Source organism: Oncorhynchus gorbuscha, linkage group LG10, assembly GCF_021184085.1.
Source record: "Oncorhynchus gorbuscha isolate QuinsamMale2020 ecotype Even-year linkage group LG10, OgorEven_v1.0, whole genome shotgun sequence".
In the NCBI taxonomy this organism is placed as follows: Eukaryota; Metazoa; Chordata; class Actinopteri; order Salmoniformes; family Salmonidae; genus Oncorhynchus; species Oncorhynchus gorbuscha.
This window is the reverse complement of record NC_060182.1, coordinates 10,262,709-10,285,695: the sequence shown is the minus strand read 5'-3', so window position 1 is coordinate 10,285,695 and position 22,987 is coordinate 10,262,709. Positions and strand designations below refer to the sequence as shown.

Sequence of the window (22,987 nt, the reverse complement as noted above, 5' to 3'; positions counted from 1 at the left end):
TAGAATGCCATTGTATGCTGTAGCATTAAGTTTTCCCTTCACTGGAACTAAGGGGCCCGAACCATGGAAAACAGCCCCAGACCATTATTCCTCCTCCACCAAACTTTACAGTTGCCACTGCATTGGTGCAGGTAGCGTTCTCCCGCAAAACCCAGATTCTCTTTACACCACTCTTTACACCACTTAGGCTTGTGTGCGTCTGCCCGGCCATGGAAACTCATTTCATGAAGCTCCCGAAGAAGAGTTATTGTGCTATAGTTATTGTGCTAAGAAGTGTTATCGTTGTTTCCAGAGACAGTTTGGAACTCGGTTTTAATTGTTGCAACCAAAGACAGACCATTTTTATGTGCGACACGCTTCAGCACTCTGCGGTCCCGTTCTGTGAGCTTGTGTGGCCTACCACTTTGTGCTTGAGCCATTGTTGCTCCTAGACGTTTCCACTTCACAATAACAGCACTTACAGTTGACTGGTGCAGCTCTAGCAGGGCAGACATGTGAAGAACTGAAAGGTGGTATCCTATGACGGTGCAACAATGAAAGTCACTAAGCTCTTCAGTAAGGTCATTCTACTATGAATGTTTGTCTATGGAGATTGCGTGGATGTGTGCTCAATTTTGTACACCTTTTCAAGTACAACGTTAATAATGATGGTTTTGGGAAACAGCTCAGAGATTTAGCGAAGCTCCTACGAAGGTTCTAACAATTAATGTAGCCTTAAAATACTTTTGGGAAACCGGGCCCTGCTCATGTCCACCAAGGCTTCTGTGGTGCTGGTCAGTAATGAGTAAAGTCAAGATTGGAGTGGTTGGTCAATACTGACTAGTCACTGGAGCACTAATAATCTACAGAACTCAGAGGTACTAGATTAAATGAAATGATTGGTCTGGCAGGGAAATTAATATAATACCGTTGAGGTCTTAAGGGCTGGTTTCTGTTCTACCTGGTATCTCAGGTCTAAATCAGTCCTTGATTAGATGGGAAGAACGGGTTAAAAAGCAGTGGAACTGGTTTTGAGGCCCGGATTTTAATATTGAAGAGTCTAAGGGGTCATTACTACCATCCTTTCTAGCCTGGCCCGACCGTGTTGACTGCGGGAGCGTATGATTCATTCAATTATAAACATTTCAATTAATTGTTAGGAAGAGGCTATTAACATGGTGGTAAACCAGTGCAGCAGCTCAGGGCTTGGTGCTCTCCGAGCTGATTGAACTGGCAGCAACACAAGGAACTTCAGCCATGTCGTTCCGCACTCGAGCTACTACATCGCAGCGGTGGCCCAGACAAATAGAATCAATGAGGACAAATTCCAAAGCTTCTCTCTGTCTGGAGAGAATAGCTGCTTGGCATTACTTCTCACAGAGAGGAAGATAGATGGTTCAACATACACCTGTATGTCCATGAGGGATTATAATGTATTGCTGTGGGTTTATCTTTCACCATAGAGAACTAATACATTATTCATTTGATGAGCTTCTCATGGGCGAAACCTCTCGCTGTAGACTTCACACAGTCTTGTTGTCACGATCGTTAGAATAAATGGTATTGGGCCTACCTCTCTATGTTCTCTATCCTTTCAGACATCATCACCACAGTGTCACGATCGTTAGAATAAATGGTATTGGGCCTACCTCTCTATGTTCTCTATCCTTTCAGACATCATCACCACAGTGTCACGATCGTTAGAATAAATGGTATTGGGCCTACCTCTCTTCTATGTTCTCTATCCTTTCAGTCACCACAGTGTCACTATCGTTAGAATAAATGGACCCAGGCGCAGCGTGCGTAGAGTTCCACATGTTTAATAAATGAAACTCATCAAAACAATACAGAAACAAACGAAACGTGAAGTAATGGAAGGCTCACAGGCACCACACAAAAACAAGATCCCACAAAAACCCAGTGGGAAAAAGGCTGCCTACCATACCAGGCCAACATAGACATTCAAAGACTAGAGTACCCACTCTAGTCCCACCCTGACCGAACCAAATAGAGAATAAAAGGCTCTCTAAGGTCAGGGTGTGACAGTTGTAATCATTCTATTTACAGAACTTCTCAGTGGACCATGTGTGAGGCAATCTCACACTGATGGCTGTAAATTACCACATGTGCTTTACAGTAATACCCGGCTCTGCAGTAAACACTCCATTTTACCGCCAGATCCAAATATACATTTTCAGAACAATCTCTGGATTATGTAGTTGTGTATATATTTACGAGCACTGCCAGTAAATGCCTTTGTTACACATCTACATTTACCTATGATATCAACATCTCCTATGCATACTAACACATACTAACATAATACCCTGCCAACTCCTCATCTCAGATATTCCAGACCTACCCTGCCAACTCCTCATCTCAGATATACCAGACCTACCCTGCCAACCCCTCATCTCAGATATACCAGACCTACCCTGCCAACTCCTCATCTCAGATATACCAGACCTACCCAGACCAACCCCTCATCTCAGATATACCAGACCTACCCTGCCAACTCCTCATCTCAGATATACCAGACCTACCCAGACCAACCCCTCATCTCAGATATTCCAGACCTACCCTGCCAACTCCTCATCTCAGATATACCAGACCTACCCAGACCAACCCCTCATCTCAGATATACCAGACCTACCCTGCCAACCCCTCATCTCAGATATACCAGACCTACCCAGACCAACCCCTCATCTCAGATATACCAGACCTACCCAGACCAACCCCTCATCTCAGATATTCCAGACCTACCCTGCCAACTCCTCATCTCAGATATACCAGACCTACCCAGACCAACCCCTCATCTCAGATATACCAGACCTACCCTGCCAACTCCTCATCTCAGATATACCAGACCTACCCTGTAAACTCCTCATCTCAGATATACCAGACCTATACTTACTAAACCTATAAATAGGTATACTTTACTAAACCTATAAATCAGCCATGGATCCTACTTTAAAGCAGTGATCCTCATTCCTGCTTCTGGAAAGATACAGCTGCATGTTTTTGTCCCAGATCAGCAGTGAAACACCTGATCTGAGACTAATTACAGTCTAATTACAGTCTAAGGACTGATAAGTTAACTAATTGCTGCAGGTTTGTGAGTGAAAACATGGGCTTTTTCGAAATGAAAACCGCTGAATACAAAACTAAATATATATTTATTTCCAAAGATGAGACGGAATTTCAATACCCACCCTCCTGTTCCTGTTTTGTATTCCCTTTAAATCGCCATAGAAACGGTCCCTCTCAACGTAGATTGATCGCGGTTACAGGCAATGAAAGCCAAGGATCTGGAGGGGAAACGACAAAAGTATCAGGCTGATTTTGATTGGTCAAACCGGCGGAAAACACCTACGAATGGTACCACCTCACAACAGCTAATATTGTCGAGATACAACCAAGAGCGGCGCAGTCTAAACTAGCAACGGTCACATCAAATTAAACGTTCTTATTTCATCAACACTGTCAAGTACAAATATTGTAATGACCCGACTAGATCATAAAGGAACAATTGTCCAGACAGAGGCTTGAGTTTACGAATTGACGGTTTATTACACCAACTTTACACAGGCTACTGTTTGGGCCGTAGCACACGCCAAATAGATGACACAAGCCAATCGTGACCTTCTCTTGTGAAGCCCAGACGTAAGAGAGAGAGAACAAAAGCTGAACCTGGTCTTAACTTCCAATGCTCCACCCCCCTGCCCAACCCCCCCTCCACGCCACTCCGCCAACCACCAGGATGCCCGGCATCAGAACATTCCAGGCATTCCCGTGATTGGCAGATAGCAGGTTGATTGACAGGTTGGACCCCGCGAACACCGGGTACTGGTCAGTACAACACAACCACCTCCTAGCCTAACACATAACACACAGCTGTCTGTGCGGGTCGCTACAATATATTAAGGTAATAATATTGTAGAGAACAATCCCATGTTTAATTATACGTCATTTATAATGACATAGAGTAAAGAAAACCACGTTTTGATATTCATTTCGTAGCACTCTCTTGAGTTGCCCCGTTTCTCTCTACATTATACAGCAGTAAGTGAGTGAACGCCCTAAAATATATATACAAATGATTTGATGAAACATTGAATTTGGCTTTAACTGCCATAGCCCATAGAACCACATTAAATAACATATGAATAAATGGCATATCATAAAGTCTATGTGATGCAGAGAACCTTGAAAGCGAGTTTTAGCACCCTTATATGTCATGAAAGATAGATTTATAGTATAAATGTACACCCTTTCTGATATAGGTCAGACACTTCAAAACCTTGTTCCTTAGGATTTATTTTATGGTTTAGAACTCCTTTTAGAACTCCTTTTAGAACTCCTTTAAGACTCTTTTTTACAGCACCAGTACCCCAGTCCCTCTAGGATTTCGCTGGTATCTTTTGCTGATATTTGCAGATAAAAATGCTTAATTTTGCTGCAGCAATTCGGACATTTTTTTCATGACGATATGCTATGATTTTGTTCCAATTTGTCGGTGGTTGAAATTGTGAGTCCTATTTTTGTACTGCGGTGATGGATCAGTTTTATGCGATTACATTGCAATGATTTTATGAGGAAATACTGCAATTGATCAAATTTACAAGCCCTCGCATAATATGCAGAAAATTGTTGATTATGCAAAAGAAAAGTTGCATTCGCAGAATCATGGAATCCAGGAGGGACTAGAACCATCAAACTCTGGAGCTCAAAGCTCCACTGCATTCTTTCATTGTTCCACTCTAATCAGGGACTGACTTAGACCGGGTGCAATGTGTGCAAATCATTATCAGGTAGAAAAGAAAAACATCAAGTTTTGAACCTCCAACACACTACCTGTCACGGCCGTCAAAAGAAGTGGACCAAAGTGCAGCGTGGTGAGCATACATTTTATTTAATTTTAAAATGTCGCCAACAAAACAACAAACTAAATAAATAAAGAAATAAATAAATAAAGAAATAAAGAAATAAATAAAGAAAGAAAGAAAGAAAGAAAGAAAGAAAGAAAGAAAGAAAGAAAGAAAGAAAGAAAGTGAAGCTTACAGGGCTATAGTGCCACAAACAAAGTTAACTACCCACACTGAAAGGAGGGGAAAAGGGCTACCTAAGTATGATTCCCAATGAGAGACAACGATAGACAGCTGTCCCTGATTGAGAACCATACCCGGCCAAAACATAGAAATAAAGAAACATAGAAAACAAAAAATAGAATGTCCACCCCACATCACACCCTGACCTAACCAAATAGAGAAATAAAACGTCTCTCTAAGGTCAGGGCGTGACACTACCACTTTATCTGTGATTTAAATGTACTGTGAAACAAAAATATCCTACTGCACATGAAAAAAATGACTTTTTCGTGTGTCTGTCACAATGTTCCAATAAGCAATTTGCGTCTATTTCACAAGTGTGTTAGGACCTCGTAAGGTAAGAGTTATCCATGGACTATAACATCCTCATGCTTTTGTTAGCTCACTCAGGCTCCTAGAACTCCTGGCCTGACTCCTAGAACTCCTGGCCTGACTCCTAGAACTCCTGGCCTGACTCCTAGAACTCCTGGCCTGACTCCTAGAACTCCTGGCCTGACTCCTAGAACTCCTGGCCTGACTCCTAGAACTCTTGGCCTGACTCCTAGAACTCCTGTCCTAACTCCTAGAACTCCTGTCCTGACTCCTAGAACTCCTGGCCTGACTCCTAGAACTCCTGGCCTGACTCCTAGAACTCCTGGCCTGACTCCTAGAACTCCTGGCCTGACTCCTCGAACTCCTGGCCTGACTCCTCGAACTCCTGGCCTGACTCATGCCTTCCAATAGTATAGTTATGGCATCACATACATCGATGCTATCTATACTTGATGATCGTATTATGGTAATAGTAATGATATACCCCCCCTGCTCTTCGGGTGACATCACATTCATTATGGGTGACATCACATTCATTATGGGTGACATCACATATGTTATGGGTGACATCACATATGTTATGGGTGACATCACATACTTTATGGGTGACATCACATATGTTATGGGTGACATCACATTCATTATGGGTGACATCATATACATTATGGGTGACATCACATACATTATGGGTGACATCACATACATTATGGGTGACATCATATACATTATGGGTGACATCACATACATTATGGGTGACATCATATACATTATGGGTGACATCACATACATTATGGGTGACATCACATATGTTATGGGTGACATCACATATGTTATGGGTGACATCACATACTTTATGGGTGACATCACATATGTTATGGGTGACATCACATTCATTATGGGTGACATCATATACATTATGGGTGACATCACATACATTATGGGTGACATCACATACATTATGGGTGACATCACATATGTTATGGGTGACATCATATACATTATGGGTGACATCACATACATTATGGGTGACATCACATACATTATGGGTGACATCACATATGTTATGGGTGACATCACATACATTATGGGTGACATCACATATGTTATGGGTGACATCACATTCATTATGGGTGACATCATATACATTATGGGTGACATCACATACATTATGGGTGACATCACATACATTATGGGTGACATCACATATGTTATCGCGTCTGCTAAATGGCATATATTATTATTATTATTATTATTATTATGGGTGACATCACATACATTATGGGTGACATCACATACATTATGGGTGACATCACATATGTTATGGGTGACATCACATACATTATGGGTGACATCACATATGTTATGGGTGACATCACATTCATTATGGGTGACATCATATACATTATGGGTGACATCACAGACATTATGGGTGACATCACATACATTATGGGTGACATCACATATGTTATGGGTGACATCACATACATTATGGGTGACATCACATATGTTATGGGTGACATCACATTCATTATGGGTGACATCACATACATTATGGGTGACATCACATATGTTATGGGTGACATCACATACATTATGGGTGACATCACATATGTTATGGGTGACATCACATATGTTATGGGTGACATCACATACAATATGAACGCACAACAGAATCCTGTCAGTCAGCTAAATTGATGAGCATTGTGTGTGCATAAGGTGTGGACGAGTCAGTACGAGACTGGATAAAATGTCTCAGTGACACTGTGCTGATGCCCTGAAGAAAATAGCTTTACCTCATCTAGTGAAATAGCCACAGGAGACGAATGGGGGGGGGGGGGGGGGGGTCCAGTAGTTGTTAAATAGCCTGGTTTCTTGTCGGAAAACAGTAGCTAGTGTAGAGTGAAGGTGTACTTCAGCTACGATCTGAAACTGCCTCTGAGAATGTAATGTTCTATGACCTACTGGATATTATTCTATTAGGCTCTGATTTTAGATAAGGGTAATTCATATCCCTAGATAGAAAGGAGGCTGTGTAAGTCACTGTGAATGTGGAGGTTAAACAATGTGATTCTGTCAGCTTGGCGCTCCTTCCCACCCCAGACGATACAGTATCCCTGCCTCATGCTAAGGTTAAGGCTGTCTAGTCCACAGTGCAGAAGCACGGCACAGGCATCCAAATCCCCCCCCCCCACCCCTCCTCTCTCCTGGGTGAAGGAAACTTCCTGAAAGGGAAATGAGCTTGAGAAGCTGCAGTACAAATCATCAGCCACACACACGCACGCGCGCACGCACGCACACACACACACACACACACACACACACACACACACACACACACACACACACACACACACACACACACACACACACACACACACACACACACACACACACACACACACACACGCACACACATGCACACACACACACTCCCTCTTAAGATACTTCACTAGCAAACTTTCTCTTTGTGGTGGGTTTATTTGCTCTCTCCCTGAGCATCACATCAGCCACAGTAAAGCCCTGGGGTTTCTACCATAATATAAGTAGCTTTGCTGGGAGTGTGAGTGTGTGTCAGGATAGGGCAGCCAGCCCCTACAGACAAGATAAAGAGGGAGACTTCACTGTCTGGAGACCTCTGACTTTGTATTTAATTAAAATCCAACATAATCTAAAGACAGCATTATTTAATTGCCAAAGTTATGTGATTTTACAAGTTTTTAAGCACAGAGGATCAGGTTTCAGAAGCTGTGCAAAAAAAAAAACTTAAATCACATGGGCTGTACTGTGTCTCCCAGAATAGCAGGCATTATGCTTCAGCAGCATACATCAACATTTCTCCTATTATGGTCTGGTGTACAGAAAAGATATCACACATGGGAGGAGGGCGGGAGGAGGGCGGGCGGTGGGGTAGGGGATAGGGAGGAGGAAGCACTACTGGGATAGGGAGGAGGAAGCACTACTGGGATAGAGAGGAGGATAGAGAGGAGGAAACACTACTGGGATAGAGAGGAGGAAACACTACTGGGATAGAGAGGAGGAAACACTACTGGGATAGAGAGGAGGATAGAGAGGAGGATAGAGAGGAGGAAACACTACTGGGATAGAGAGGAGGATAGAGAGGAGGAAACACTACTGGGATAGAGAGGAGGAAACACTACTGGGACAGAGAGGAGGATAGAGAGGAGGAAACACTACTGGGGTAGAGAGGAGGATAGAGAGGAGGAAACACTACTGGGATAGAGAGGAGGATACACTACTGGGATAGAGAGGAGGATAGAGAGGAGGAAACACTACTGGGATAGAGAGGAGGATACACTACTGGGATAGAGAGGAGGATAGAGAGGAGGAAACACTACTGGTATAGAGAGGAGGAAACACTACTGGGATAGGGAGGAGGATAGAGAGGAGGAAACACTACTGGGTTAGAGAGGAGGATAGAGAGGAGGATAGAGAGGAGGAAACACTACTGGGATAGAGAGGAGGATAGAGAGGAGGATAGAGAGGAGGAAACACTACTGGGATAGAGAGGAGGAAACACTACTGGGATAGAGAGGAGGATAGAGAGGAGGAAACACTACTGGGATAGAGAGGAGGAAACACTACTGGGATAGAGAGGAGGATAGAGAGGAGGAAACATTACTGGGATAGAGAGGAGGATACACTACTGGGATAGAGAGGAGGAAGCACTACTGGGATAGAGAGGAGGATACACTACTGGGATAGAGAGGAGGAAACACTACTGGGACAGAGAGGAGGATAGAGAGGAGGATAGAGAGGAGGAAACACTACTGGGGTAGAGAGGAGGAAACACTACTGGGATACAGAGGAGGATAGAGAGGAGGAAACACTACTGGTATAGAGAGGAGGAAATACTACTGGGATAGGGAGGAGGATAGAGAGGAGGAAAGAGAGGAGGATAGAGAGGAGGATAGAGAGGAGGATAGAGAGGAGGAAACATTACTGGGTTAGAGAGGAGGATAGAGAGGAGGATAGAGAGGAGGATAGAGAGGAGGAAACACTACTGGGATAGAGAGGAGGAAACACTACTGGGATAGAGAGGAGGAAACACTACTGGGATAGAGAGGAGGATAGAGAGGGGGAAACACTACTGGGACAGAGAGGAGGAAACACTACTGGGATAGGGAGGAGGATAGAGAGGAGGAAACATTACTGGGTTAGAGAGGAGGATAGAGAGGAGGATAGAGAGGAGGAAACACTACTGGGATAGAGAGGAGGAAACACTACTGGGATAGAGAGGAGGAAACACTACTGGGATAGAGAGGAGGAAACACTACTGGGATAGAGAGGAGGATAGAGAGGAGGAAACACTACTGGGATAGAGAGGAGGAAGCACTACTGGGATAGAGAGGAGGAAACACTACTGGGATAGAGAGGAGGAAGCACTACTGGGATAGAGAGGAGGATACACTACTGGGACAGAGAGGAGGATAGAGAGGAGGAAACACTACTGGGATAGAGAGGAGGAAACACTACTGGGACAGAGAGGAGGATAGAGAGGAGGAAACACTACTGGGATAGAGAGGAGGATAGAGAGGAGGAAACACTACTGGGATAGAGAGGAGGATACACTACTGGGATAGAGAGGAGGATAGAGAGGAGGAAACACTACTGGTATAGAGAGGAGGAAACACTACTGGGTTAGAGAGGAGGATAGAGAGGAGGAAACATTACTGGGACAGAGAGGAGGAAACACTACTGGGATAGAGAGGAGGATAGAGAGGAGGATAGAGAGGAGGAAACACTACTGGGATAGAGAGGAGGATAGAGAGGAGGAAACACTACCGGTATAGAGAGGAGGAAACACTACTGGGATAGAGAGGAGGATAGAGAGGAGGATAGAGAGGAGGAAACACTACTGGGATAGAGAGGAGGATAGAGAGGAGGAAACACTACTGGGATAGAGAGGAGGATAGAGAGGAGGAAACATTACTAGGATAGAGAGGTGGAAGCACTACTGGGATAGAGAGGAGGAAACACTACTGGGACAGAGAGGAGGATAGAGAGGAGGAAACACTACTGGGATAGAGAGGAGGATAGAGAGGAGGAAACACTACTGGGATAGAGAGGAGGATAGAGAGGAGGAAACACTACTGGTATAGAGAGGAGGAAACACTACTGGGATAGGGAGGAGGATAGAGAGGAGGAAACACTACTGGGTTAGAGAGGAGGATAGAGAGGAGGATAGAGAGGAGGAAACACTACTGGGACAGAGAGGAGGAGACACTACTGGGATAGAGAGGAGGATAGAGAGGAGGAAACACTACTGGGACAGAGAGGAGGAAACACTACTGGGATAGGGAGGAGGATAGAGAGGAGGAAACATTACTGGGTTAGAGAGGAGGAAGCACTACTGGGATAGAGAGGAGGATACACTACTGGGATAGAGAGGAGGAAGCACTACTGGGATAGAGAGGAGGAAACACTACTGGGATAGAGAGGAGGATACACTACTGGGATAGAGAGGAGGAAACACTACTGGGATAGAGAGGAGAAAACACTACTGGGATAGAGAGGAGGAAACACTACTGGGATAGAGAGGAGGAAACACTACTGGGATAGAGAGGAGGAAACACTACTGGGATAGAGAGGAGGATACACTACTGGGATAGAGAGGAGGAAACACTACTGGGATAGAGAGGAGGAAACACTACTGGGATAGAGAGGAGGAAATTCTACTGGGATAGAGAGGAGGATACACTACTGGGATAGAGAGGAGGATACACTTCTGGGATAGAGAGGAGGATAGAGAGAAGGATACACTACTGGGATAGAGAGGAGGATAGAGAGAAGGATACACTACTGGGATAGAGAGGAGGATAGAGAGGAGGATACACTACTGGGATAGAGAGGAGGATACACTACTGGGATAGAGAGGAGGAAGCACTACTGGGATAGAGAGGAGGAAACACTACTGGGATAGGGAGGAGGATAGAGAGGAGGAAACACTACTGGGTTAGAGAGGAGGATAGAGAGGAGGATAGAGAGGAGGAAACACTACTGGGACAGAGAGGAGGATAGAGAGGAAACACTACTGGGATAGAGAGGAGGAAACACTACTGGTATATAGAGGAGGAAACACTACTGGGATAGGGAGGAGGATAGAGAGGAGGAAACACTACTGGGTTAGAGAGGAGGATAGAGAGGAGGATAGAGAGGAGGAAACACTACTGGGACAGAGAGGAGGAGACACTACTGGGATAGAGAGGAGGATAGAGAGGAGGAAACACTACTGGGACAGAGAGGAGGAAACACTACTGGGATAGGGAGGAGGATAGAGAGGAGGAAACATTACTGGGTTAGAGAGGAGGATAGAGAGGAGGATAGAGAGGAGGAAACACTACTGGGATAGAGAGGAGGAAACACTACTGGGATAGAGAGGAGGAAACACAACTGGGATAGAGAGGATGATAGAGAGGAGGAAACACTACTGGGATAGAGAGGAGGAAGCACTACTGGGATAGAGAGGAGGAAACACTACTGGGATAGAGAGGAGGAAGCACTACTGGGATAGAGAGGAGGAAACACTACTGGGATAGAGAGGAGGAAGCACTACTGGGATAGAGAGGAGGAAGCACTACTGGGATAGAGAGGAGGAAACACTACTGGGATAGAGAGGAGGAAACACTACTGGGATAGAGAGGAGGATAGAGAGGAGGAAACACTACTGGGATAGAGAAGAGGATACACTACTGGGATAGAGAGGAGGATAGAGAGGAGGAAACACTACTGGGATAGAGAGGAGGATAGAGAGGAGGAAACACTACTGGGATAGAGAGGAGGATAGCGAGGAGGAAACACTACTGGGATAGAGAGGAGGAAACACTACTGGGATAGAGAGGAGGAAACACTACTGGGATAGAGAGGAGGAGACACTACTGGGATAGAGAGGAGGATAGAGAGGAGGAAACACTACTGGGATAGAGAGGAGGATAGAGAGGAGGAAACACTACTGGGATAGGGACAATGAGCTCCGATGCGAACCTTAACTGGCTCAATTACTGCTGCAGGCACACAGACAATTCTGAAAGCCCCAAAAGCGCCCCGTGTGTAATGCTTTCCTATTCACTGATCCCCATGTTCAATCAAAAACACTGACTCTCACAGCCAGGTCACAGGGGAAAGGGGTGGAGGGGGAGGTCACTCAGCAAGATAACAGGGGAAAGGGGTGGAAGGGGAGATCACTCAGTAAGATAACAGGGGGAGGTCACTCAGCAAGATAACAGGGGAAAGGGGTGGAGGGGAGGTCACTCAGCAAGATAACAGGGGAAAGGGGTGGAAGGGGAGGTCACTCAGTAAGATAACAGGGGAGGTCACTCAGCAAGATAACAGGGGAAAGGGGTGGAGGGGAGGTCACTCAGCAAGATAACAGGGGAAAGGGGTGGAAGGGGAGGTCACTCAGTAAGATAACAGGGGGAGGTCACTCAGCAAGATAACAGAGGAAAGGGGTGGAGGGGGAGGTCACTCAGCAAGATAACAGGGGAAAGGGGTGGAGGGGGAGGTCACTCAGCAAGATAACAGGGGAGGTCACTCAGCAAGATAACAGGGGGAAGGGGTGGAGGGGTCAAGTCACTCAGCAAGATAACAGGGGAAAGGGGTGGAGGGGGAAGTCACTCAGCAAGATAACAGGGAAAGGGGTGGAGGGGGAGGTCACTCAGCAAGATAACAGGGGAAAGGGGTGGAGGGGAGGTCACTCAGCAAGATAACAGGGGAGGTCACTCAGCAAGGTCACAGGAGGGTGGGGGTCGCACAGCAAGCTCACGGGGGTGGGGGGGGGGGCGCTGCACAGCAAGATCACAGGTTCATTCCACAATAGCCCTCACTGAGAGGACGAGACTACATCATCAGTTATACATCATCTTTCCTGCAGATTCAGCCATAAATACATCAGTGTTTCAACCTACACTGTGGCGGACTTACTATTACGCCGAAGAGACAATTGCCTCAGGCCTCACATCATCAAACCCCCCCCACACACATCAAGATAAATGAGACATGTTGAAGACCAAAGGAGTCTGCTTCAGTTGTCTGACACCTGGACAAATGAACAAAAGGCTTGTGGTCAGAGGTTTACCTCTTGACAGTGTTCGCTCAAGCATCCTACCATAATGCACATCACCAAACAGGCCTCACTGGGTTTCATTCATAAGTGTGTGTGTGTGTGTGTGTGTGTGTGTGTGTGTGTGTGTGTGTGTGTGTGTGTGTGTGTGTGTGTGTGTGTGTGTGTGTGTGTGTGTGTGTGTGTGTGTGTGTGTGTGTGTGTGTGTGTGTGTGTGTGTGTGTGTGTGTGTGTGTTTTAGACACAATGTAGAGTCCATGGCTCGACGAACTTGAGGCTGTTCTGAGGGCAAAAGCGACGCGACTGAATATTAGGAAGGTGTTCCTAATGTTTTGTAAACTCAGTGTACATGACTGTATTTTTTGCATATTAAGAAGTTTACCTTAAAAGTCCTGCTGTGCTTATTAAAAATGTAGTTATGAGATCAGTGTTTTCAGGCTGTAAGATATAAAGATCTTCAAAACATTAATTCATTATAATCTTTTTGTCGTATTCATGAGTGTCCCAGGGGACACTGCCACAGTGGCTTCATGTCCTGCAGTGTCCTGCAGTGTCTGTCTGTTTGCCATCTGACAGACTGGAGGGTGGCCAACAACACAGGGCCAGTTCTCTGTCTAAGAGAGACCAAGCCATTTTCTATCTCACTTATTTGGGTGTTGTTGTTATTCACATAACAGTGGCACTGTAAAGGAGCTGCAGAACACATACGAAACAAGCCACCAAGACAATATGTTCAGATCGACCCAAACTTAAATGATGTGTTCTGATTGACCCCAAAAAACAGCCTTTTAGCATATCATACAAAGTGTTTGAGACCCTACCTGCTCAGAAATATTTTAATAAATTATCTAGCTAGCAAGAACCAAAGCGTGGTGCCACCAAACGAGGACATAACAGACTATATAAGTGAGCCAAGTGCTTTGCAGTAATTGCCAGAGGAAGTTCTAAAACATGGTGAAAATATAATCTGGTGGGATGACAGCACTGTGAAACTGCTTTTTAATCAGGCTAGTAGCAGGCCGGCCAATAGGGAAGGCATGACAGTTCATTAAAAGACTACAGCCAGTGTTTGGAATAATCTTAGAAATGAAGCTCATATTAAGTAGAAAGGAAACAGCAACAAAAAGAAAAACTTAAGCCCAGGGGCGGTTCCAGGCATAAGCAACACCAGCGGTCGCTTAGGGCCCTCAGCTGCTAGAGAGCCCCCCGACCAACAAGAAATAAATAAGAATAATAAACATTTTAGGAACTCAGTCGGGGTCTCAACTAAGGAGAGCATAAAGAGTAGAATAAACCAGGTGCCATTTCAAAATTTGTTTGTGCTTCAGCAGTATTTTTCTTGTTACTGACAGTCACTCAATGGTAGTTAGTCTAGCCAGGTATCGAAGATGGTAGTCATGGGACCTAACCTCCAGGGGGCCCTGACCTCCAGGGGGCCCTAACCTCCAGGGGCCCTGACCTCCAGGGGCCCTGACCTCCAGGGGGCCCTGACCTCCAGGGGGGCCCCCATTGATTTTGTTAGTCATTCTCACTCAGATAAGAATAAGAATTTGTTCTTAACTAACTTGCCTAGTTAAATAAAGGTAAAATATATATATATATATATCATATTGACATGTCATAAATCATGACAAAATGTGTAGAATTGCATGAAATTAGCTTTAAAATAACAATTTATCTCCACCCCATGTCAAAAATGTGTAGAAGAACAGGAAGAGAGTAGAAAAGGGCCCCTGTCTTCAGCGTTCACTGCAGCTGATGCAGCACCAGCTATAAGTAGGGCCATGTTTTCTGCACAATCACGTGACACGGCAAGACTGTATCCTGTATTTTAAGCCTTTTTCAGAAATGAGAATTACATCAAACATGAAAGTGATTGTCTGAGGATGGAGCTGGACCATCTGACATAAAAAAGATAAGGGGACAGTTTGATGAAAAAGCTTTAAATAAAAAGGTTCAAATGCAGGCATGTCCCATGATGGCGTGAAACAAAGCCCTGACAGCAACAGAAGAGGAGGTAGTCACAGGTTGGCAAGGCGACGCAACCACTGTCACTCTAAATACAATGCTGTTGTAACTTTTGCTCCCTGGGTGGCTCTTCGCTTCCAACACATACACAATGTTGCTGACTCACATCTTTAAAAAAAAATGTACACCCAGTTGTTGCCAAGCAACAGCAATGCTCGCTTGAAAATAAATCAAGATAAAAAAAACTGTGGAAGGTGAGAGAGGGGGGGTGATACAGCTGTGTATTGTGCATGATGTTCTGGAGGGTCGAGGGAGGGGCTGGCCTCAAGAGCCCACAGCCAATCATCTGCCAGAGAGTGAGAGAGCGATCAGGAAGCATCAGTGGGAGAAGTTGAGATGTTGGGAAGCTTAGAGCCTCAGCTCTGCTTATTATACACATCACACAGCTGCCAGTCCACACACACACACACACACACACACACACACACACACACACACACACACACACACACACACACACACACACACACACACACACACACACACACACACACACACACACACACACACACACACACACACACACACACACACACACACACACACACACACACCACTTTCAGGCCTTATTTCTCTGACACACAGTAAGATGTAATACTGACATGGAGAAGAACTCTATTAAAACACTATTGAAGTGGATGTTTTAACTTTTAACCAGACCTGGGTTGGATTAGTAGTTATTTTAAATACTTATTTTATGTGTATTTTAATATTCTTAAATAATGTGGCCCAAATCAACTACTTCTATTGGAAGTATTTAAAAGTATATAAATAGCATAATATTTGAAAGTATTTTCAAATACTTATTTCAAATACTATTTTCAACAATGCAGTAATCAATAACAATGTAATACAAAACAAAAAAAGTTTGAAAAACAAAAAAAACACAAGATAAAAATATAAGAAAAAACCAAGATGGAGTGTATCACAGACAAGGAACAGCATCTAATGTCTGTGGAGAAAGACGAAGGACTGTGTTTAACCATGGCTTCACTCTCTTTCCTACCCAGGGATACTTTTGAAAACCAAAGGCTTACAGTATTAGTATGTTCAGACAGCTGTGTAGAAACAAACTGAAACAGAAAACCAAACGAAAACAACACTGGTGCTTCGCCTGCTGTTTTCTATTACCAGTACTATCACCAGTACTATCACCAGTACTATCACCAGTACTATCACCAGTACTATCACCAGTACTATCACCGATACTATCACCAGTACTATCACCGATACTATCACCAGTACTATCACCAGTACTATCACCAGTACTATCACCAGTACTATCGCTCAGTACTATCACCAGTACTATCACCAGTACTATCACCAGTACTATCACCAGTACTATCACCGATACTATCACCAGTACTATCACCGATACTATCACCAGTACTATCACCAGTACGATCACCAGTACTATCACCAGTACTATCACCAGTACTATCACCAGTACTATCACCAGTACTATCGCTCAGTACTATCACCAGTACTATCACCAGTACTATCACCAGTACTATCACCAGTACTATCACCGATACTATCACCAGTACTATCACCAGTACGATCACCAGTACTATCACCAGTACTATCACCAGTACTATCGCTCAGTACTATCACCAGTACTATCACCAGTACTATCACCAGTACTATCACCAGTACTATCGCTCAGTACTATCACCAGTACTATCACTAGTACTATCGCTCAGTACTATCACCAGTACTATCACCAGTACTATCACCAGTACTATCAGCAGTACTATCACCTGTACTATCACCAGTACTATCACCAGTACTACCACCAGTACTATCACCAGTACTACCACCAGTATGATCACCAGTACTATCACCAGTACTATCACCAGTACTATCACCAGTACTACCACCAGTATGATCACCAGTACTATCACCAGTACTATCACCAGTACTATCACCAGTACTATCACCAGTACTATCACCAGTACTATCACCAGTACTATCACCGATACTATCACCAGTACTATCGCCAGTATGATCACCAGTACTATCGCTCAGTACTATCACCAGTACTATCACCAGTACTATCGCTCAGTACTATCACTAGTACTATCACCAGTACTATCACCAGTACTATCACCGATACTATCGCTCAGTACTATCACCAGTACTATCACCAGTACTATCGCTCAGTACTACCACCAGTATGATCACCAGTACTATCACCAGTACTACATTTTCCTCCTCTGTCTCTGCTGCTAAAGCCACTTTCTACCACGCTAAATTCCAAGCATCTGCCTCTAACCCTAGGAAGCTCTTTGCCACCTTCTCCTCCCTCCTGAATCCTCCGCCCCCTCCCCCCCCCTCCTCCCTCTCTGCAGATGACTTCGTCAACCATTTTGAAAAGAAGGTCGACGACATCCGATCCTCGTTTGCTAAGTCAAACGACACCGCTGGTTCTGCTCACACTGCCCTACCCTGTGCTCTGACCTCTTTCTCCCCTCTCTCTCCAGATGAAATCTCGCGTCTTGTGACGGCCGGCCGCCCAACAACCTGCCCGCTTGACCCTATCCCCTCCTCTCTTCTCCAGACCATTTCCGGAGACCTTCTCCCTTACCTCACCTCGCTCATCAACTCATCCCTGACCGTTGGCTACGTCCCTTCCGTCTTCAAGAGAGCGAGAGTTGCACCCCTTCTGAAAAAACCTACACTCGATCCCCTCCGATGTCAACAATTACAGACCAGTATCCCTTCTTTCTTTTCTCTCCAAAACTCTTGAACGTGCCGTCCTTGGCCAGCTCTCCCGCTATCTCTCTCTGAATGACCTTCTTGATCCAAATCAGTCAGGTTTCAAGACTAGTCATTCAACTGAGACTGCTCTCCTCTGTATCACGGAGGCGCTCCGCACTGCTAAAGCTAACTCTCTCTCCTCTGCTCTCATCCTTCTAGATCTATCGGCTGCCTTCGATACTGTGAACCATCAGATCCTCCTCTCCACCCTCTCCGAGTTGGGCATCTCCCGGCGCGGCCCACGCTTGGATTGCGTCCTACCTGACAGGTCGCTCCTACCAGGTGGCGTGGCGAGAATCTGTCTCCTCACCACGCGCTCTCACCACTGGTGTCCCCAGGGCTCTGTTCTTGGCCCTCTCCTATTCTCGCTATACACCAAGTCACTTGGCTCTGTCATAACCTCACATGGTCTCTCTTATCATTGCTATGCAGACGACACACAATTAATCTTCTCCTTTCCCCCTTCTGATGACCAGGTGGCGAATCGCATCTCTGCATGTCTGGCAGACATATCAGTGTGGATGACGGATCACCACCTCAAGCTGAACCTCGGCAAGACGGAGCTGCTCTTCCTCCCGGGGAAGGACTGCCCGTTCCATGATCTCGCCATCACGGTCGACAACTCCATTGTGTCCTCCTCCCAGAGCGCCAAGAACCTTGGCGTGATCCTGGACAACACCCTGTCGTTCTCTACTAACATCAAGGCGGTGGCCCGTTCCTGTAGGTTCATGCTCTACAACATCCGCAGAGTACGACCCTGCCTCACACAGGAAGCGGCGCAGGTCCTAATCCAGGCACTTGTCATCTCCCGTCTGGATTACTGCAACTCGCTGTTGGCTGGGCTCCCTGCCTGTGCCATTAAACCCCTTCAACTCATCCAGAACGCCGCAGCCCGTCTGGTGTTCAACCTTCCCAAGTTCTCTCACGTCACCCCGCTCCTCCGTTCACTCCACTGGCTTCCAGTTGAAGCTCGCATCCGCTACAAGACCATGGTGCTTGCCTACGGAGCTGTGAGGGGAACGGCACCTCAGTACCTCCAGGCTCTGATCAGGCCCTACACCCAAACAAGGGCACTGCGTTCATCCACCTCTGGCCTGCTCGCCTCCCTACCACTGAGGAAGTACAGCTCCCGCTCAGCCCAGTCAAAACTGTTCGCTGCCCTGGCCCCCCAATGGTGGAACAAACTCCCTCACGACGCCAGGACAGCGGAGTCAATCACCACCTTCCGGAGACACCTGAAACCCCACCTCTTTAAGGAATACCTAGGATAGGTTAAGTAATCCCTCTCACCCCACCCCCCCCCTAAGTTTTAGATGCACTATTGTTAAGTGACTGTCCCACTGGATGTCATAAGGTGAATGCACCAATTTGTAAGTCGCTCTGGATAAGAGCGTCTGCTAAATGACTTAAATGTAATGTAAATGTACTATCACCAGTACTATGACCAGTACTATCACCAGTACTATCACCAGTATGATCACCAGTACTATCACCAGTACTATTGTAACGGATGTGAAACGGCTAGCTTAGTTAGCGGTGTGCGCTAAATAGCGTTTCAATCGGTTACGTCACTTGCTCTGAGACCTTGAAGTAGTAGTTCCCCTTGCTCTGCAAGGGCCGCGGCTTTTGTGGAGCGATGGGTAACGATGCTTCGAGGGTGACTGTTGTCGATGTGTGCAGAAAGGTCCCTGGTTCGCGCCCGGGTATGGGCGAGGGGACGGTTTAAAATTATACTGTTACATGATCACCAGTACTATGACCATGTAAGGACATTGTATTGCAGCCGTCTGCTAAGTAGTGTACTCACCATCTCAGAACGGAAGCTGATCATGTACGTAAACAGAAAGCAACAAGGAAAACTGCAGAGAAACACTCAAAGCTAAACAGCCATAAGTCTTCTCTCTCTCCAGGGGTTGTTCAAACTGTATAACATTCATCACCTGAGGCCTCGGGGAGATCTAAAAACAAGCTTTTTGTCTATCCAGTATGGTTACTTAATCAGGATGAGGCAATCTTCTACAGCTTGAGATACCTGAAGCTCCTGACTATGTACAGTCTTGGGGCGGCAGCGTAGCCTAGTGGTTGGAGCGTTGGACTAGTAACCGGAAGGTTGCGAGTTCAAACCCCCGAGCTGACAAGGTCGTTCTGCCCCTGAACAGGCAGTTAACCCACTGTTCCCAGGCCGTCATTGAAAATAAGAATTTGTTCTTAACTGACTTGCCTGGTTAAATAAAGGTAAAATTAAAAATCTTAAAAAGATCTTAGTGACACTTTAGTCAATTAGAAATTAACAGGAATCTGCTCCTGAGAAAGCTTAAAGGAATACTGTGAGATTCTGGAAGTTCTACATACATTGTGTAGTGGGCCATTGGCTAGAAGGTATTGTCGAATCAGAAGTTCTACATACATTGTGTAGTGGGCCATTGGTTAGAAGGTATTGTCGAATCAGAAGTTCTACATACATTGTGTAGTGGGCCATTGGTTAGAAGGTATTGTCGAATCAGAAGTTCTACATACATTGTGTAGTGGGCCATTGGTTAGAAGGTATTGTCGAATCAGAAGTTCTACATACATTGTGTAGTGGGCCATTGGCTAGAAGGTATTGTCGAATCAGAAGTTCTACATACATTGTGTAGTGGGCCATTGGCTAGAAGGTGTCGAATCAGAAGTTCTACATACATTGTGTAGTGGGCCATTGGTTAGAAGGTATTGTCGAATCAGAAGTTCTACATACATTGTGTAGTGGGCCATTGGTTAGAAGGTATTGTCGAATCAGAAGTTCTACATACATTGTGTAGTGGGCCATTGGCTAGAAGGTATTGTCGAATCAGAAGTTCTACATACATTGTGTAGTGGGCCATTGGCTAGAAGGTGTCGAATCAGAAGTTCTACATACATTGTGTAGTGGGCCATTGGCTAGAAGGTGTCGAATCAGAAGTTCTACATACATTGTGTAGTGGGCCATTGGTTAGAAGGTGTCGAATCAGAAGTTCTACATACATTGTGTAGTGGGCCATTGGTTAGAAGGTGTCGAATCAGAAGTTCTACATACCCAGGGTTAGATTAACTCGTGGATACCACCATGTCTCCGCGTGCGGTATGAAGCAAGTTAGAAGTTGTTTCGCGAGACAATGCTAACTAGCGTTAGCGCAATGACTGGAAGTCTACAGAGGCTCTCAATCTGTGGGGGTTTTAGGCTCTCAATCTGTGGGGGTTTTAGGCTCTCAATCTGTGGGGGTTTTAGGCTCTCAATCTGTGGGGGTTTTAGGCTCTCAATCTGTGGGGGTTTTAGGCTCTCAATCTGATTTTGTATTATTCTGTTGCAGCAGTCGTACAGTACCCTATAAGGTGGACTCTTACCTTTCTCTATAGAGGTGATGCCCATGGAGGGCTGTCCCAGGCTGGCCCTCCTCTCCCACTTGCCCTCGTCAGGATTGTAGACCTCCACGGAGGACAGGGGGCTCTGCTGGAGGTCCATGCCCCCCATCACCATCACCTGACCCCCCAGGGCCACCGCCGACGCCCCAGCCCGGGCTGTAGGGAGCGGAGGAAGCTGGGTCCATGTCTGGCTCTCTATGTCCAGCACCTCAGCAGTATCTAAAGGCAGGCCTGTTTCACTGCATCCTCCCAGAACATAGAGCAGGCCACCGTGGAACACAGGGGTGCAGTAGACCCTGCATGAGGACATGGGGGGGAACACCACCCAGTACAGGGACTTGACAGGGCTCACTGCCATCTCAAGTACAGGCATCTCTCCTGAGGCTGGCAGTGGTGGTGGGTCATTACAACACGGATGGGGTGGGGCGGGGGATAAAAAAACGGACAAACAAAAACAACAGAGAGAGAAGCAGGGGCACTGCGGATCAGCCTCCTTTCTTGCTGCGCTGCATGAGAGAGAGATGAGAGAGAGAGAGAGAGAGAGAGAGAGAGAGAGAGAGAGAGAGAGAGAGAGAGAGAGAGAGGACAGAGGGACAGAGGGAAGGGGGGACAGAGAGAGAGGGAGTGTGACAGAGAGAGAGAGAGAGAGAGAGAGAGAGAGAGAGAGAGAGAGAGAGAGAGAGAGAGAGAGAGAGAGAGAGAGAGAGAGAGAGAGAGAGAGAGAGCAAGAGAGTGACAGAGAGAGGGAGAGAGAGAGGGAGTGAGAGAGAGAGGGAGTGAGAGAGAGAGAGAGAGAGAGAGAGAGGGGGGGGGCAGAGAGAGAGAGGGGGGACAGAGAGAGAGAGGGAGTGTGACAGAGAGAGAGGGAGAGGGAGAGAGAGCGCGAGAGAGGGAGTGTGACAGAGAGAGAGAGGGAGTGTGACAGAGAGAGAGAGGGAGTGTGACAGAGAGAGAGCACGAGAGAGAGCGAGAGCGCGAGAGAGAGAGAGGGAGTGTGACAGAGAGAGAGCGAGAGCGCGCGAGAGGGAGTGTGACAGAGAGAGGGGGTGGGAGAGAGAGAGAGGGTGGAGAGAGAGAGAGAGAGAGAGAGAGAGAGAGAGAGAGAGAGAGAGAGAGAGAGTGACAGAGAGAGGGAGAGAGGAGAGGAGTGAGAGAGAGAGAGGGAGTGAGAGAGAAAGAGAGGGGGGACAGAGAGAGAGGGGGGGGACAGAGAGAGAGAGGGAGTGTGACAGAGAGAGAGGGAGAGGGAGAGAGAGCGCGAGAGAGGGAGTGTGACAGAGAGAGAGAGGGAGTGTGACAGAGAGAGAGCACGAGAGAGAGCGAGAGCGCGCGAGAGAGAGAGGGA

The 22,987-nt window shown here is 46.1% G+C and overlaps 1 protein-coding gene across 1 annotated transcript in view; it reads right to left on the bottom strand.

The window, feature by feature from the left end:
• The window catches only part of LOC124045532 (kelch domain-containing protein 8B-like), a 175,373-nt gene extending 153,146 nt beyond the window's left edge, over positions 1-22,227 (bottom strand). Inside the window, exon 1 of the mRNA XM_046364879.1 lies at positions 21,625-22,227. Within this exon, the coding sequence (XP_046220835.1) occupies positions 21,625-22,015 (391 nt within the window). The 5' untranslated portion in view covers positions 22,016-22,227. The remainder of the gene's footprint in view (positions 1-21,624) is intronic.
• Between the last annotated feature and the right edge of the window lie 760 nt (positions 22,228-22,987).